Raw genomic sequence first — 18014 nt, forward strand, 5'->3', positions numbered from 1 at the left:
TCTACTCTTCGAGGATAAAACCAGCAGAGTTGATGAGGGAGAGCCAGTGGATGTGGTTTATTTGGACATTCAGGAGGCTTTCAACAAAGTGCCACATAATACATTAGCATGTAAAGCTAAAGCACATGGGATTGGGGGTATTGAGATGGGTAGAAAACTGGTTGGCATACAGGGAACAAAGAGTAGCAATAAATGGGTCATTTTCTTAATAGCAGGCAGTGACTAATGGGGCACCATACGTATCAATGCTAGGACCCCAGCTACTCACATTACATGTTAATGATTTAAATGAGGGAACTCAATGTAATATCGCCAAATTTTCAGATGATACAAAGCTGGGTGAGACGGTGAGTTGTGATTAGGATGCAGAGATGCTTCAGTGTGGTTTGGATTATCTGAGTGAGTGGGCAGATGCAGTATAATGTGGATAAATGTGAGATTATCCACTTCGGTAGCAAAAAACAGGAAGACTATTATTATTTGATTATTTGATTATTATTTGAATGGCTATAAATTAACAGAGGGGAATGTGCAACAAAACTGGGTGTCCTCGTAGACTAGTCCCTGAATGTAAGCTTGCAGATGCAACAGGCAGTAAAGAAAGCAAATGGTAAGTTGGCCTTTAGCGAGAGGATTCGAATACAGGAGCAGGGATGTCTTGCTGCAAATATACAGGATCTTGATGAGACCACACCTGGAATAATGTGCACAGTTTTGGTCCCCTTATCCGAGGTTAGATGTTCTTGCTACAGAGGGAGTGCAGAGAAGGTTAACCCGGCTGATTCCTGGAATGATGGGACTGATGTACGAGGAGAGACAGAGTCAGTTAAGATTATATTCGCTGGAGTTTGTAAGGATGAGGGCATAGAAACCTCTAAGATTCTAGCAGGACAAGACTAGCCGGGTAGATGCAAGAAGGATGTCCATGATGGTAGAAATGTTCAGAACCAGGGATCATAGTCTAAGAGTACAGGGTAAACCTTTTAGGGATGAGATGAGGAGAAATCTCTTCACCTAGAGAGTGGTGAGCCTTTGGAATTCACCACAACAGAAAACAATTGAGGCCAAAACATTGTATGTTTTCAAGATGGAGTTAGATATAACCCTTGGGGTGAAGGGGATCAAAGGATATAGGGGGAAGATGGGATCAGGATATTGAGTTGGATGATCAGCTATGCTCATAAGGAGTGATGGAGCAGGCTTGAAGGGCTGAATGGCCTACTCCTGCTCCTGTTTTCTATGTTTCGATGGCTGTTGGCATCCCACACATCATGTGTCTGGGCAGTTTAAACTCAATTCTTAGTGGGTTTGAATTCACACATGGAGCTCTCTCAGCGGTTTGTGTGGGAAATGGAGATTTTCATCCGAAGGAAGAGCTGAGGTATTTTGAGCAGGATTTTACAGCTTGTCCCACTGGCAAGATTTTCCTGTCCCGTCAAAGTCAATGCACCTATGAACAGCTCACCACATTTTCCAGTCCTGCCAGTGCCATGATGTGACCGCAAAACTCAGTCCCGTTGAAGATAATCACCTGTGGTATTTCCCTCAGTGAAATACTTCATCTATACCTCATCTGGGAATGTCTCAAGCAAAGGGATTTCATCCTCCAATAACCACTTACTTTTGATAAGTACAAACCTTATATAAAAGGTATGGATGAAGTATACGAGGATGGATGATTCCTCTTGTGGGGCATTCTAGGGTGAGAGGTCATAGTCTTAAGATGAGGGGTAGCAAGTTTAAAACAGAGTTGAGGAGAAACTATTTGTCCCAAATGCCATGCTAAAATTGCCCCTTACTGTCCTGAGATGTGTAGGTTAGAGGGATTAGTGGGTAAATATGTCGAGATATGGGGGTAGAGCCTGGGTGGGATTGTGGTTGGTGCAGACTCGATGGGCCGAATGACTCTTTCTGTACTGTAGGGATTCTATGATTCTGTGAAAGGGTTGTGCATCCGTGGAATTCGCTACCCCAAAACGTGGTGGATGCTGGGACAGTGAGTAAATTTAAGGAGGAATTAGACAGATTTTTAATTGGTAATGGTTGGAGGGTTATAGGGAGAAGGCAGGAAAATGGGGAGCCATGATCGAATGGCGGAGCGGGCTCGATGGGCCGAATGGCCTAATTCTGCTCAGCTATATTATGAACTTATAAAAACAAACAAACTGATCAAAGTCTAATGAAGAAATGAGAAGTACAATTGACGTCCTTTAGTCTGGGTTTAACAGCTGCATCATGCAGTATTCAATTGTTCAATGCTTGGTTATGTGTGCCTGTTGACTCTTTCCTGTGCTGTGTGCTGTTAGCCAAGCCTGGGTGCAGTGACTGAGGAAGAGCAACTAAATTGAAAGCAAGCAGTAAGCATGAGAGATTTAAACCAAGCTGCTGTTCAGGCACAAAGTGTCATCTCTCCATACCTCCGAGGCAAGAAACGTAACACGTAGAACTAATTGCTATTCAAATCTAGAATTGTAGCATCGTCCAGCTCAGGAGGAGGCTACTCGGCCCAATGTATTCTATCAGCTGATTGAAAGGGCCATCCAAATTGGGCCCAAAGCCAGTCCATATTTCTCTTTTCAAATAGATGAAAAACCCTTTCGAAAAACGTTTGGCATCCAATCATTGTCTGTGAACTGCAACACTCCTGAATTCTTTGCAGTTTTTCAACCCCTATCTCAATTCTGAGTGTAATTGTGGACTTGAAACTACAACACAAAGTCACAGTGGAAAACAGAGCAGACTTGCAAACGTATTGCATCCAGCAACCCTGCTCATAAATCCCCAACCACTTGGCGAATCTTCAATGTCGCACCCACACACCATCTGGGTTTACTCACTATAAGCTTATGAAGTTCGGCATCTTTAATTAGTTTAGTGAAAGGAGTTGAAATGAGGATGCCTTCAGAGGGCGCACAACTGTGCGACAAAGAGATTCTCATCCAGCTCCCGCGACCACGACACCAACATCAGAGTTAACCCTGCTCAAAAGTCAGGAAGGCCATTCAGCCCATCATTCCAGCCAGAACGGCCTTTAGAGTACCCTTTCCCCATCCCTGACCGCAAAACACATGGCCGGTTGCATGGAAAATCCCGCCCATAATTTAGGAACTCAAAGGCCACTTGGGGAAGGTCTGCACTACAACCTATTTTCAAGGTCTTAGTCTGGAGTTTTGCCATGTCAGGGTGGCTTGGGAGACCTTTAAAAATGGTGGGCAGGGCTCCTATAGGAAACCCTGCCTCCATCGCTTATCATTTATCCGGCAAAGAGAACGGGGTGGGGTGTGAGTGGCACTGGCGGGAAAGCAGGACCATTTGATTTGACTGCTGAGTGAACACCCAATGTTCATTGTCCCAGTAACTAAACTCAGCTATTCAGGATTTCATAGAGAAGGTGAAAACGCAGTCTATGAAGGGTTGTGATTTGAAGTTAGTTAACTCTGAATCCTTTGAAAACTGAAAAACAAATTCCACTTTGAGTAAAAACAGGCGCCGTTCTGATTCACAGGATATCTAGCGCCGCTTATGAAAAAAAACCCATTAGCCATCTGTTTTTGCAATTTCAATAGGATTTGCTGTTTATAGTTTCCCAGAGTTTGTTACAATAGCAGAGCCCATTATGAATGCTTGACTGAGTTTTAAAAAGTCCAAGACCATCATGCGGCACAGCGGTTAGCACTGCTGCCTCTCGGCACCAGGGACCCGGGTTCGATTCCCGGCTTGGGTGTGCGGAGTTTGTGACAGTTTCCTCCGGGTGTTCCAGTTTCCTCCCACAGTCCAATGATGTGCAGGTTAGGTAGATTGGCCATGTTAAATTGCCCCTTAGTGTCAGGGGGATTGACAGGGTAAATTCATGGGGTTACGGTGATACGACCTGGGTGGGATTGTAATCAGTTCAGATGCGATGGGTGAATGCCTCCTTCTGCTTTGTAGGGATCCTGTGATTTAGTTCATCTGAGGGCAGTGTTCACACTTTGACTGACAGTTTGAAGAGTTCATTAATGGACTGTATGTCTTTGTCACGTTAAGTGAAGCAGCTGCTTGATTTTACAATGGATTAACACTTCAGGGGGTTTAAATTTTCTGGAGTATGTTTTGTGAATGATTTTCCAGCCCTTGCCTTCTGGTCTGGCCACAGCGGGGCGGGTGAACAATGCAGAGCGCCACAGACATCGCGGCTCCGGAACATTCTGCCGGTGGCCAATGGCGACCTGCCTCTGCCACCAGGAAACATGTTGCTGGGGGAGCGGGTGGAAAATCGTACCCAAAGGCTGGAATTATACTGACCTGCCCATCACGGGAATCGGGAGTGGGTGAGGGGCGGACAATGGGAACGCGTGCTGCCCTCCGGTGGGATTTTATGGTTTTGGATGAGCGATCCTGCCCATAGCTTTATTTCAGTGTGAAGTGTGTTTGAGTGAGTGCCTAGTCAATAGTTTGAAGATTAATTATTTTTCATCTCCAGCTCAAAGGCATTGGCTGCAGAGGTCTCCCCATGGTTACCACTGGGTGAGTAGCTAAGGAGGACACATGGGTGGCACGGGGTGTGCATGGGGGCACAGAGTGTGCATGGGGGCACAGAGTGTGCATGGGGGGGCAGGGTGTGTGCATGGGAGGCAGGGAGTGTGCATGGGAGGGCAGGGTGTGTGCATGGGAGGCAGGGAGTGTGCATGGGAGGGCAGGGTGTGTGCATGGGAGGCAGGGAGTGTGCATGGGAGGCAGGGAGTGTGCATGGGAGGCAGGGAGTGTGCATGGGAGGGCAGGGTGTGTGCATGGGGGGCAGGGAGTGTGCATGGGGGGGCAGGGAGTGTGCATGGGAAGCAGGGAGTGTGCATGGGAGGCAGGGAGTGTGCATGGGAGGCAGGGAGTGTGCATGGGGGGGCAGGGAGTGCGCATGGGAGGCAGGGAGTGTGCATGGGGGGGCAGGGAGTGCGCATGGGAGGCAGGGAGTGTGCATGGGAGGCAGGGAGTGTGCATGGGGGGCAGGGTGTGCATGGGGGGGCAGGGTGTGTGCATGGGGGGGCAGGGAGTGTGCATGGGGGGGCAGGGAGTGTGCATGGGGGGGCAGGGTGTGCGCATGGGGGGGCAGGGTGTGCGCATGGGGGGGCAGGGTGTGCATGGGGGGCAGGGTGTGCATGGGGGGGCAGGGTGTGTGCATGGGGGGGCAGGGAGTGTGCATGGGGGGGCAGGGTGTGCGCATGGGGGGGCAGGGTGTGCGCATGGGGGGGCAGGGAGTGTGCATGGGGGGGCAGGGAGTGTGCATGGGGGGGCAGGGTGTGCATGGGGGGGCAGGGTGTGCATGGGGGGGCAGGGTGTGCATGGGGGGGCAGGGTGTGCATGGGGGGGCAGGGTGTGCATGGGGGGGCAGGGTGTGCATGGGGGGCAGGGTGTGCGCATGGGGGGGCAGGGAGTGCGCATGGGGGGGCAGGGAGTGCGCATGGGGGGGCAGGGAGTGCGCATGGGGGGGCAGGGAGTGCGCATGGGGGGGCAGGGAGTGCGCATGGGGGGGCAGGGAGTGCGCATGGGGGGGCAGGGAGTGCGCATGGGGGGGCAGGGTGTGTGCATGGGGGGGCAGGGTGTGTGCATGGGGGGGCAGGGAGTGTGCATGGGGGGGCAGGGAGTGTGCATGGAGACAGGGAGTGTGCATGGGGGGCAGGGTGTGTGCATGGGGCGCGGAGTGTGCATGGGGGCACGGAGTGTGCATGGGGCGCGGAGTGTGCACGGGGGCGCGGAGTGTGCATGGTGGCGCGGAGTGTGCACGGGGGCGCGGAGTGTGCACGGGGGCGCGGAGTGTGCACGGGGGCGCGGAGTGTGCATGGTGGCGCGGAGTGTGCACGGGGGCGCGGAGTGTGCACGGGGGCGCGGAGTGTGCATGGTGGCGCGGAGTGTGCACGGGGGCGCGGAGTGTGCACGGGGGCGCGGAGTGTGCATGGTGGCGCGGAGTGTGCACGGGGGCGCGGAGTGTGCACGGGGGCGCGGAGTGTGCATGGTGGCGCGGAGTGTGCATGGGGGCGCGGAGTGTGCACGGGGGCGCGGAGTGTGCATGGGGCGCGGAGTGTGCATGGGGCGCGGAGTGTGCACGGGGGCGCGGAGTGTGCACGGGGGCGCGGAGTGTGCACGGGGGCGCGGAGTGTGCGTGGGGGCGCGGAGTGTGCGTGGGGGCGCGGAGTGTGCACGGGAGCAGGGAGTGTGCACGGGAGCAGGGAGTGTGCGTGGGGGGTGCGGAGAGTGCACGGGGGCGTGGAGTGTGCACGGGGGCGCGGAGTGTGCGTGGGGGCGCGGAGTGTGCACGGGAGCAGGGAGTGTGCACGGGAGCAGGGAGTGTGCGTGGGGGGTGCGGAGAGTGCACGGGGGCGCGGAGTGTGCACGGGGGCGCGGAGTGTGCGTGGGGGCGCGGAGTGTGCGTGGGGGCGCGGAGTGTGCACGGGAGCAGGGAGTGTGCACGGGAGCAGGGAGTGTGCGTGGGGGGCGCGGAGTGTGCACGGGGGTGCGGAGTGTGCACGGGGGCGCGGAGTGTGCACGGGAGCAGGGAGTGTGCACGGGGGCGCGGAGTGTGCAGGGGGGCACAGAGGTTGTAAAGATTATAAGGAATTATAAGGTAAACTGCTTGTGGGATAATAATATTCTACATTAATTGAGAAAGTGAGGTTATTCACTTTAGAACTGAGAAGATTACGGGAAGATCTGGTGTTCAAAATCATGAAGGGTTTTGGAAGAGTAAATAAGGAGATAGCAGGAAGGTCAGTAACCAGGGGACACAGATTTAAGGTCATTGGCAAACCAGGTGTGGCGTTGTTAAAAAACTATCTTTGTGAATTGCTGTATTTTGGGCCACATCATCCCAAAGGGTGTTGAAAGCAAACTGAAGATAGGCACAAAATTAATTAAAGTGAAGGTTAAATAAAACCACTTCACTTAGATAGCTGGCATGTTGAATTCTGTCCCACAAATGGGTATGGAAACGAGGCCCGTAAATCTGTTAAAACAAAACTAAAACATAAAGTGGCAAGAATTGGACAAAAATGACCTCCCTTCAAATCCACCGAGGGTGAGCTGGGAGGGGGCAGAGGGGCGTGTGGAGGGGTTGGAGGGCTGGTCTGCAGAATTAAGTGCTAAGATGTGGGGTCCAAAGTCTGTCAGCTTCCCAACTCCCCCGATTAAGTTGGAGTGGGAAATACCAAGGTCAGCTTTTCCAGCGTTGAGGTCCGTTAAGAGCCTGATCCTCATCATAGAATTCCGAACCTGCATCGGCAACAATCCCACCCTGGCCTTATCCTCGTAGCCACAGGCTAATCCTGTGACACTAAGGGGCAATTCTCCATGGTCAATCAACCTAACCCGCACACATCTTTGGACTGTGGGAAGAAACTGGAGCACCCAGTGGAAACCCGCGCAGACACAGCGGGGGGAGGGCGCACGTGCAAACTCCACACAAGGCTGGAATTGAACCCGGGTCCCTGGCGCTGTGAGGAAGCAGGGCAAACCATGGTGCCACCATGTCACATCCTGCTGCTATTGGCAAAATACCAGTGGTGGGATGGGGAAGGGTGGTGTTGTGATGAGGGATGGGCTATGCCACACGTTACATCCATATGCCCGATGCCAATGTATATTTGTCAGGTTCCCTGGGGGATGGAATGGGGGCCAACACTCTCTTACTCAGGCACCCTCTGTCCCTTTGGAGGATTATGCCTGTGGCAAGGGCTGCCCCCCCAGCCCTGAAAGAGCTCCCTAACCTTCCATACAAATCACCCCCGCTTGTCACACTCCCCCAGCTCCTCACCAGGGCCTGGGCTGAAAGGCCCTGGCAGACTCTCCCACTCATGTCTCTCTTTTTTCATTCATTCATGGGACATGGACTTCACTGGCTGGCCAGTATTTATTGCCCATCCCTCGTTATCCTTGGAGGGCAGTTGAGAGTCAGTCACATTCCTGAGGCTCTGGAGTCACATGTAGGCCAGACCAGGTAAGGACAGCAGATTTCCTTCCCTAAAGGACATTAGTGAACCAGATGATTTTGACAACAATTGACAATGGTTTAATGGTCATCAGTAGATTCTGAATTCCAGATTTTCTTTTATATTAAATTCAAATTCCATCATCTGCCACGGTGGGATTCGAACCTGGGTCTCCAGGACACTAGCTGAGTTTCGGGATTAATAGTCTAGCGATAATACCACTGGGCCATCGCCTTCCCTTTTTTGGGGTATTCATTAATGCTGCTGTCCTGGGCCTCCAAGAGTCCATGCTGTGCCACCTCCAGACCTAGCAGTGGCGCTGTTGGGTCCAAAGAGCTGCTGGCTACATGAATGGCTGGACCTACAATCTGCAAAGGGGCTAGGACGGCGGACTGATGGCATTATATCCCACCAGGGTTCAATTCCGGCCTGTCTGTGTGGAGTCTTGGAGTCTGCACATTCTCCCCGTGTCTGCATGGGGTTTCCTCTGGCTGCTCTGATTTCCACAGTCCAGAAATGTGGGGTTGTATTGATTGGCTGTGCTAAATTGTCCCTAATCAGCATGGTAAATATGTGGGGTTAGGGAAAATGGCGTGGGTGGGATTGCGATTGGTGCACAGTCGATGGGCTGAATGGCCTCCTTCACACTGTAGGGTTCTATGATTCAATGCCTGTTCCCTGGTCTGCTCACTACAGGGGGAACTCCAGTCTCTTCATTAAATTAGAAAAAGCAGGATTTAGACAAAGCGAAGCCAGCTTACCTTGAGTTAACGGGAACATGGCTGCGGCCCAGTAGCCGAGCTGCGGAGCGATGTACGACCAGGTGAGCTGCCCTCCCTCCTTCTTAATCACCCCGCTTCCACTTCTGAGCCAGGCTCCTGAAAAAACAGGTTCGGAAAAGCGGTCATGTAGCTTTGCACTTCAGAGCTGGCTGCATAACCCATCTTCGCCAGCAGCCCAAACCTTTCTTCCCACCCCCTGAACCCACACTCTGGAGTCATCCCAGAGATTTGCTGTTTCCTGACTTTGATTTACGGACGAGTGCTGCATGTTTAGAATAGACGACAGCATTTGGAGAAAATGAAAAAATTTTCCCAAGAGTTTCTTTCTCCCCGCTCCCCCCCCCACCCTCAGTGGCCGCACCGCACGATTGATAATCTTCTATCTCTGGGAAGGGCCTATAAAATCTTTGCAGTTTTTTTGTGAGCAAAACACAGAGACGCGTCTCAGAGAAAAGCAGAAAAATCGAGGTCCGGGGAACACAGATAAAATGAAAGGTCACAAAACTCTGAGGTCCCGTACTTTCATGGCCTGGAAAATATTGACATTGGGCAGGATTTTCCGGCCCTTCCCGCCAGCGGGGTCTTCCAGTCCCGCTGAAGGCGACCCCCACACCACTCCCTCTCCCACCACCCCCCTCACTCCCCTCAGCAGTGGGTTAGACGAGCATGAGCCATGCAAAGTGATGTCGACATTGGTGGGACCAGAGGGTCCTGCACCTCCACCATCAGAAACACACCGCCAGTTAATCCCACCCACTGAATTTACAGCACAGGAACAAACCATTTTGCTCCTGTTTATCTCCACACAGGCTTCTTCCCACCTTAGTCCATCTCACCTTAACCCCATATCCTCCCTTGCGCACGTATCTTAGTCCCTCTGCTTCACTTACCAGTCCATACAGAATCATAGAAACCCTACGGTGCAGGAAGAGGCCATTTGGCCCATCAAGTCTGCACCAGCCACAATCCCATCCCGGCCTTACCCCCATATCCCTACACATTTACCTGCTAATCCCTCTAACCTATGCATCTCAGGACACTAAGGGGCAAATTTTAGCGTGGCCAATCAACCTAACCTGCACATCTTTGGGCTGTGGGAGGAAACCGGAGCACTCGGAGGAAACCCACACAGACATGAGGAGAATGTGCAAACTCCACACAGACAGAGCCCCGAGCCGGGAATCGAACCCAGGTCCCTGGAGCTGTGAAGCAGCAGTGCTACTGCGCCACCCCCATCTGGGTAGTGGGTTCTCTATTCCCACAACTCCCTGACCTTTGTGTTTATTCATTTGTGGGACATGAGTTTCACTGGCTGGCCAGCATTTATTGCCCATTTCTAGTTGCCCTTGAAACTGAGTGTCTCACTTGGCCATTTCAGACAGCAGTTGAGAGCCAACCACATTGCTGCAGCTTTGGAGTCACATGTAGACCAGAACAGGTAAGGACGGCAGATTTCCTTCCCTGAAGGACATTAGTGAACCAGATGAGTTTTTCCGACAATGATTTCATGGTCATCAGATTCTTAATTCCAAACATTGTTAATTAAATTCAAATTCCACCATCTGCCGTGGCAGGATTCGAACCCAGTTCCCCAGAACATTAGCTGAATTTCTGGATTAATAGTCTAGCAATAATACCATTAGGCCATCCCCTAAAGAAGCTTCTCCTGACTTACTTACTGAACTCATGCTTGACTATCTTAATTTATGACCCCTAGTTTTGGATGCCCCCACAATTGGAAGCATCTCTATATCTATCTGATTGAACCCTTTCATAATATTAAGAACCTCTATCAGATCACGCTCAGACTGATCAATCTTTCCTAAATGTTTGACCCTGTCACTTCTGATCTCACCCATGTTAAAAAAAAATTCAGAAGGTAATTCTGGGTGGCAGGATAGCACAGTGGTTGGCACTGCTGCTTCACAGCTCCAGGGACCTGGGTTCAATTCCTGGCTTGGGTCACTGTCTGTGTGGAGTTTACACATTCTCCCCGTGTCTGTGTGGGTTTCCTCCGGGTGCTCGGGTTTCCTCCCACAGTCCAAAGATGTGCGGGTTAGGTTGATTGGCCATGCTAAAATTTGCCCCTTAGTGTCCTGAGATGCGAAGGTTAGAGGGATTAGCGGGTAAATATGTAGGGATATGGGGGGGTGCGGTTGGGATTGTGGTCAGTGCAGACTCGATGGGCCAAATGGCCTCTTCCTGCACTGTAGGGTTTCTATGATTCCAATTGGAACTGGAGTAAACCATACCACAGCTCGAGACTGCTCTGCCAATCAATTAAACTCATGGCCAAACTTCAGTATCAAACCCACATTCCTGCTCCATCTTCATTTCCTTTTAAGTTCCTTGGTGTCCTGGTCTAACCCTTAAATTTATCCACTGACTTAAGCATCCACAGCAGGAGAACATTCCAAAGGTTTATCCTTCCTAGAGAAAACATTTCTCCTCATCTCTGTCCTAAACAGCCCGAATGCTTATCCTGACATTATGACCCTGAATTCTAAGCTCTCCAGCCAGGGGATTGGGCCCACCAACATCCACCCTGTCAAGTGTTCAAAGACTTTTACACATTCCAATGAGATCACCTCACATTCTTCCAAACTCCAGAGAATACAGGCCCATCTTACTCAATCTCTTCTCAGTAGGGAAAGCCCCATCAACCCAGAAATTAATCTGGTGAATCTTTATTACAGGTCTGCTGAGGCAGTTCCTTTCTGAAGCTAAGGTTCCAAAACTTCCCAAAATACTCCATGCAACGCGTCACCAAATTTCTACATAATTGCAGCAAGATTCCCTTACTCTAATACTCCAATGAAGGCCAATGTACTGTTTGGCCAAAAAAGAAACAGAAAATTCTGGAAACACTCAGCAGTTCTCACAGCTTCCAGAGAGAGAAAGGGAGAGTTAACATTTCAAGTCTGTGACCTTTCCATCAGTATCTCCTTCATTTGCCTTCTTCATTATTTGCTCTGTTTGAATATCACTTTCTGGGATTTGTGTGCAAGGATCTCCAATTCCTAAAGACAAACATTTACTTGGAACTAAACTTTCAAAAAAAAATCATATTCCCTTTATTCCTAGCAAAATGGATATTTTTAACACTTCTCCAGAATATTTTCCATCTACAGTCTTCTTGGCTAATCAGTTAACTCATCTACATCCCATTGTCTGGTGGGGAGGCAATAGTGGGTATAATATGTAGGGATATAGGGGTAGGACCTGGGTGGGATTGTGTTTGGTGCAGACTCGATGGGCTGAAGGGCCTCTTTCTGCACTGTAGGGTTCTATGGTCTATGGTCTTTGTAACCGCTCTGGGGCGAATTTCTCCTTTGCGTCCACCATGGGGAATCACAGTGCGCGGAAGTTGGGCAGAGGCGGACCATGCCAAGGTCTGTTGACCGTGGGTGGGATTTTCCAGTTTTGGGATGAGCGTGGCCAGAAAATCCCACCCTATGAGCCGGATTTTATCATTTTCATTCTAAGTGCCGATTCTGGGCGGAGTACAGATCCGACTCAGAAATCCGCTTTCAGGCGCCCCCATTCGCTCTCAACCATCTCCAGTCCGATTCGCGTTATGTGCGGGGCTTAGTGTGGCTGGAACGATCGGAGCTCTGAACTGCGCACGTGCAGTTAGAAAAAAATTTGAAAAAGCGCGCCCGTGTCAGATTGCTCCCGAGCAGCAAAAAGCAGAGAAAGTGGCCTGAGAGCGAAAAGTGGGATCGATGGTGCACACTCACATGTCACTGTCCCCCTTATCCACCCCCCCACCTACACGCCCACACATCACTGTCTCCCTTATCCACCGCCCCCCCCACTATACACACACATCACTGTCCCCCTTATCCACCCCCCCCACTATACACACACAACACTGTCCCCCTTATCCACCCCCCCAACTATACACACACATCACTGTCCCCCTTATCCACCCCCCCCACTATACACACACAACACTGTCCCCCTTATCCACCCCCCCCCTATACACACACATCACTGTCCCCCTTATCCACCCCCCCACCTACACGCCCACACATCACTGTCCCCCTTATCCACCCCCCCCACTATACACACACATCACTGTCCCCCTTATCCACCCCCCCACCTACACGCCCACACATCACTGTCCCCCTTATCCACCCCCCCCCCCACTATACACACACATCACTGTCCCCCTTATCCACCCCCCCACCTACACGCCCACACATCACTGTCTCCCTTATCCACCGCCCCCCCCACTATACACACACATCACTGTCCCCCTTATCCGACCCCCACTATACACACACATCACTGTCCCCCTTATCCACCCCGCCCCCACTATACACACACAACACTGTCCCCCTTATCCACCCCGCCCCCACTATACACACACATCACTGTCCCCCTTATCCACTCCCCCCCACTATACACACACATCACTGTCCCCCTTATCCACCCCCCCCACAATACACACACATCACTGTCCCCCTTATCCACCCCCCCCACTATACACACACATCACTGTCCCCCTTATCCACCCCCCCCCACTATACACACACATCACTGTCCCCCTTATCCACCCCCCCCACTATACACACACATCACTGTCCCCCTTATCCACCCCCCCCCCCACTATACACACACATCACTGTCTCCCTTATCCAACCTGCCCCCACTATACACACACATCACTGTCCCCCTTATCCACCCCCCCCACTATACACACACATCACTGTCCCCCTTATCCACCCCCCCCACTATACACACACATCACTGTCCCCCTTATCCACCCCCCCCCAACTATACACACACATCACTGTCCCCCTTATCCACCCTGCCCCCCCTATACACACACATCACTGTCCCCCTTATCCACCCCCCCCCCACTATACACACACATCACTGTCCCCCTTATCCACCCTGCCCCCACTATACACACACGTCACTGTCCCCCTTATCCAACCTGCCCCCCCTATACACACACATCACTGTCCCCCTTATCCACCCCCCCCCACTATACACACACATCACTGTCCCCCTTATCCACTCCCCCCCACTATACACACACATCACTGTCCCCCTTATCCACCCCCCCCCACTATACACACACATCACTGTCTCCCTTATCCACCCTGCCCCCCCTATACACACACATCACTGTCCCCCTTATCCACCCCCCCCCACTATACACACACATCACTGTCCCCCTTATCCAACCTGCCCCCCCTATACACACACATCACTGTCCCCCTTATCCACCCCCCCCCCACTATACACACACATCACTGTCCCCCTTATCCACCCCCCCCACTATACACACACATCACTGTCCCCCTTATCCACCCCGCCCCCACTATACACACACATCACTGTCCCCCTTACCCACCCCCCCCACTATACACACACATCACTGTCCCCCTTACCCACCCCCCCACTACCCATATACATCACTGTCCCCCTTACCCACCCCCCCACTACCCAGTCCGATCGCCACCTCTGCTCCCCTCCCCACTGATCGCCCGCAGAGTGGCAGCGGACCCTCCTGCCCCCCACCAGAGATCCTATTGCCCCCCCGCAACCAGCGAGCGATTGGGCTCCCCCACCCCCGACAATGATCTAGCCTCACTCTCCCCGTCCCAGAGAATGATCTGGCCTCACTACCTCCTCCTCCAGAGGAACATCTGACCAGCCTCCTCCTCCCTCCCACTAGACAATGATCGGCCCTCTCCCCTCTCCCCCTCCCTGCCCCGCCAGAGATACATCTGACCCGCCTCATTCCCCTCACCGCCCCCACCAACAATTTGCATGGATGCGGCTGCAGATCGCGTTAATGGCCTCACTCCCGACTTTACCAAATTTTCGCGCTCGAAAATGGGCGCAATGCAACGGTAAAATCCGGCCCTATGTATCTTCCATGTAGTTTACTGTGCCACCTCATTTGGTATCTTTAGCAAATTTGGATACATTAAACATCGATATATACCGCCATTCCAAAAATAATCCGTTTATTCCCACTGCTCTGCTGTATCCTCTGTTAACCAGTCCTTAACACAGTAAGGAGTCTCACAACACCAGGTTAAAGTCTAACTAGTTTATTTTTTAGCAAAACGCCACTAGCTTTCAGGGCTTTTCCCCTTCATCAGGCGACTGGGCTCACTTGGCTAAGGGGAACAGCCCCGAAAGCTAGTGGTGTTTTGCTACCAAATAAACCTGTGGGACTTTAACCTGGTGTTGTGAGACGTGTCACTGCATTTACCCCAGTCCAATGCTGGCATCTCCACATCATAACTAGTCCTTAATGCACCCTAACATGTTATATCCAACTCCATGAGCCCAAATGTCACGCACCAACCTCTTGCATGGTACACCTCCTTTCTGAAAATCCGACGATATTATACCCACAGCTTCCTCCTTACCTATTGTGTTAGTTCTATCCTCAAAAAGAAAGTTAATAGTTTCATCATTTCGTAAAACTGTGTTGATGCTGCCAAAACATATTGTAATTTTCCAAGCGTTATCTCATCTCTGACAATAGATTCCAGCATTTTCCCCATTACCGATGTCAGGCTCACTCGCCTAAATTTTCCCTCTCTTTACTCTCCCTCTTATTTTTAATTGGCGGGGTTATATTCTCTATCTTCTGATATACAAAGAGCATTCTAGAATCTAGTTCCCCAGCTCTGGAGAATTAAACCAATACATCAATGACCCCAAAAGAGGAAATGTAGGAAAGTCTCAGCAGGTCTGGCAGCATCTGTAAGGAGAGAAAAGAGCTGATGTTTCGAGTCCAGATACCCCTTTGTCAAAGCCTTTTACAGCATTTTAAAGCATTTTACAGTGGGGCCAGAGAGCTTTGACAAAGGGGTATCTGGACTCGAAACATCAGCTCTTTTCTCTCCTTACAGATGCTGCCAGACCTGCTGAGATTTTCCAGTGATTTTTCTTTTGGTTTCAAATTCCAGCATCTGCAATAATTTGCTTTTAACAATACATCAGTGATCTCTGCAGGTAATCATAAAATCCCTACAGTACAGAAGGAGGCCATTCAGTCCATTGAGCCTGCACCCATAACAATCCCACCCTATCAACATAACCCCACACATTTACCCTGCTAATCCCCATGAAACTAGGGCAAATTTAGCATGGTCAATCAACCTAACCCGCACTTCTTTGGACTGTGGGAGGAAATCAGAACACCCGGAGGAGACCCATGCAGACATGGGGAGAATGTGCAGATTCCACACAGACAGTGATCTAAGCCAGGAATCAAACCTGGGTCCCTGGCACGCTGTGAGGCAGCAATGCTAACCACTGTGCTACAGTGATGTAAAACCCTACAATGTAGGCCATCAAGTCCAGCAGATTTGATGGATTTTAGTCCCATTAATTTCTCCAGCTATTCTCCTTTAATTGTATAAATTACTTTAAGTTCCTCACTCTCATTAAACCCCTCGTTCACCACAATCTCCGGTAGGTTCTTTGTACCTTCCACTGTGAAGTCAGATACAAAGTACTTGTTTAATCTCCCTGTCATTTCCTTATTCCCCATAATAATTTAATCCTACCTCTGCCTCCAAGACACGTACTTTTGTTAATCGCTTCCTCTTCACATAGAATCTGTTTTGACATGTCTTGCTGGTTTACTCTCATACTCTTATTTTCTCTCTCCTTATCAAGTTCTTCTGCATCCTTTGGTGTTGGTAAAACTCTCCCAATCCTCACGTTCACTATTTCTAACACCGCAAACCTCTTATTTTGGGTGTGGTAATCTATTTCGTTTTACAGCTGGGGCCAGGGCTTGAACTGGCAATGAAGGTCATCAGCTTCGATCCCTGGCCTATGTTGGGTCATATAGAAAGAGGGAGTCCCTATTCTTCACTGCTATCTGTTAACTTGAAGCAGATAAGCATAATTCTGACTACACTGGTTGTAAAACTCAATACATAACTGACAGCATGAATGTGTCAACCAACCAGCATCAAGTCATACAACAATGTGAAGGAAAAGTTAGATAGGCAAGACATTGCAGCCTAAATCCTAACTCATACCAAATTCTGTTCACCCATCACCCACCCCTCTGCTCACTAATCTATACTGGCTCCTGTCCTGGCAATGCATCAATATTAGAATCCTCATCCTTGCCTTCACTCACCTCTCCCTATCTCTGTCTCCTCCACAACCCTCTGGGATCTCTGCACTTCCTCCAAACCAGGCCTCTTGTGTACCCCCATTATCAATGCTCCACTATAGGCAGTCATGCCTTCAGCTGCTTAGGTCTGGAGTTCCCTTTCTGTCTCTGTAAATCTCTCCTTTAAAAAAAAGCATTAAAATCTGTCTTTTAATCAAGTGTTTGGTCATTTTTTTCCCTATTTTTTACATGACCTGGGGTCACATTCTGCTTTCTATTGCTCCTGTGATGCACTTTGAACATTTCATTATGTTAAAGCTGTCATATAAATGCAAGTTGTTGTATAGTAAGCGATATGTGAGATTTGTGGAGAGCTCCTATTGTGGTAAAGATAAAGCATCCTTCTGGGAGTTAAGATTGTTGACACAGAGATGGCGGATGTATGAGTAGGAGAGAAGGTGGTAACTATAGAAAAAGATGGAGGAGTCAGAGGCAGATAAAGATGGGGTTTGCTGCATTCTCTGACTATGGCAACAGGGCTGATTTCCTAAATGCGCATTTCTAATGTGGAGATCCAGCTGCCGCAGCACAGAATGGAATATTCCCCCCTGCACCAATTATACTGTGGGGTCAATGCTTGCTAGCTGTGCTCCTACTGGCAGGAGCTCTGGGCACATTTGGGCAATCAATCTCAATACTGAAGGAGACTAGGAGATCCTGAGTGTGTGAGTCTAGCTTGAGCTAACAAGGTAATGGAGGGAATGGGAAGATGTGATAACCTCCATGATAATTGACCTCCTAGTTAGGCTCGTTGAATACAAGCTCCCTGCGGATTGGTAATTACAGTAAGGAGTCTCACAGCACCAGGTTAAAGTCCAACAGGTGTATTTGGTAGCAAAAGTTTTTGGAGTCTCGCTCCTTCTTCAGGTGAGTGAGGGGTTATGTTCACAAACAGGGCATATACAGACACAAACTCAATTTATGGTTGGAATGCCAGTCTTCACAGGTAATCAAGTCTTAAAGGTACAGACAATGTGCGTGGAGAGACGGTTAAGCACAGGTTAAAGGGACGTGTATTGTCTCCAGCCAGGACAATTAGTGAGATTTTGCAGCCAAAGACAAGTCGTGGGGGTTACAGATAGTGTGACATGAACCCAAGATCCCGGT

At 50.4% G+C, this 18014-nt stretch overlaps 1 protein-coding gene across 1 annotated transcript in view; it reads right to left on the minus strand.

Moving 5' to 3' along the window:
* The window catches only part of fam171a2a (family with sequence similarity 171 member A2a), a 295487-nt gene that overhangs the window by 16964 nt on the left and 260509 nt on the right, over window positions 1–18014 (minus strand). The window contains exon 6 of the mRNA XM_080213484.1: window positions 8717–8833. Coding sequence (XP_080069610.1) covers window positions 8717–8833 — 117 coding nt within the window. The remainder of the gene's footprint in view (window positions 1–8716; window positions 8834–18014) is intronic.

This window comes from Carcharhinus amblyrhynchos, chromosome 27 (assembly GCF_965287045.1).
Source record: "Carcharhinus amblyrhynchos chromosome 27, sCarAmb.v2.hapA, whole genome shotgun sequence".
In the NCBI taxonomy this organism is placed as follows: Eukaryota; Metazoa; Chordata; class Chondrichthyes; order Carcharhiniformes; family Carcharhinidae; genus Carcharhinus; species Carcharhinus amblyrhynchos.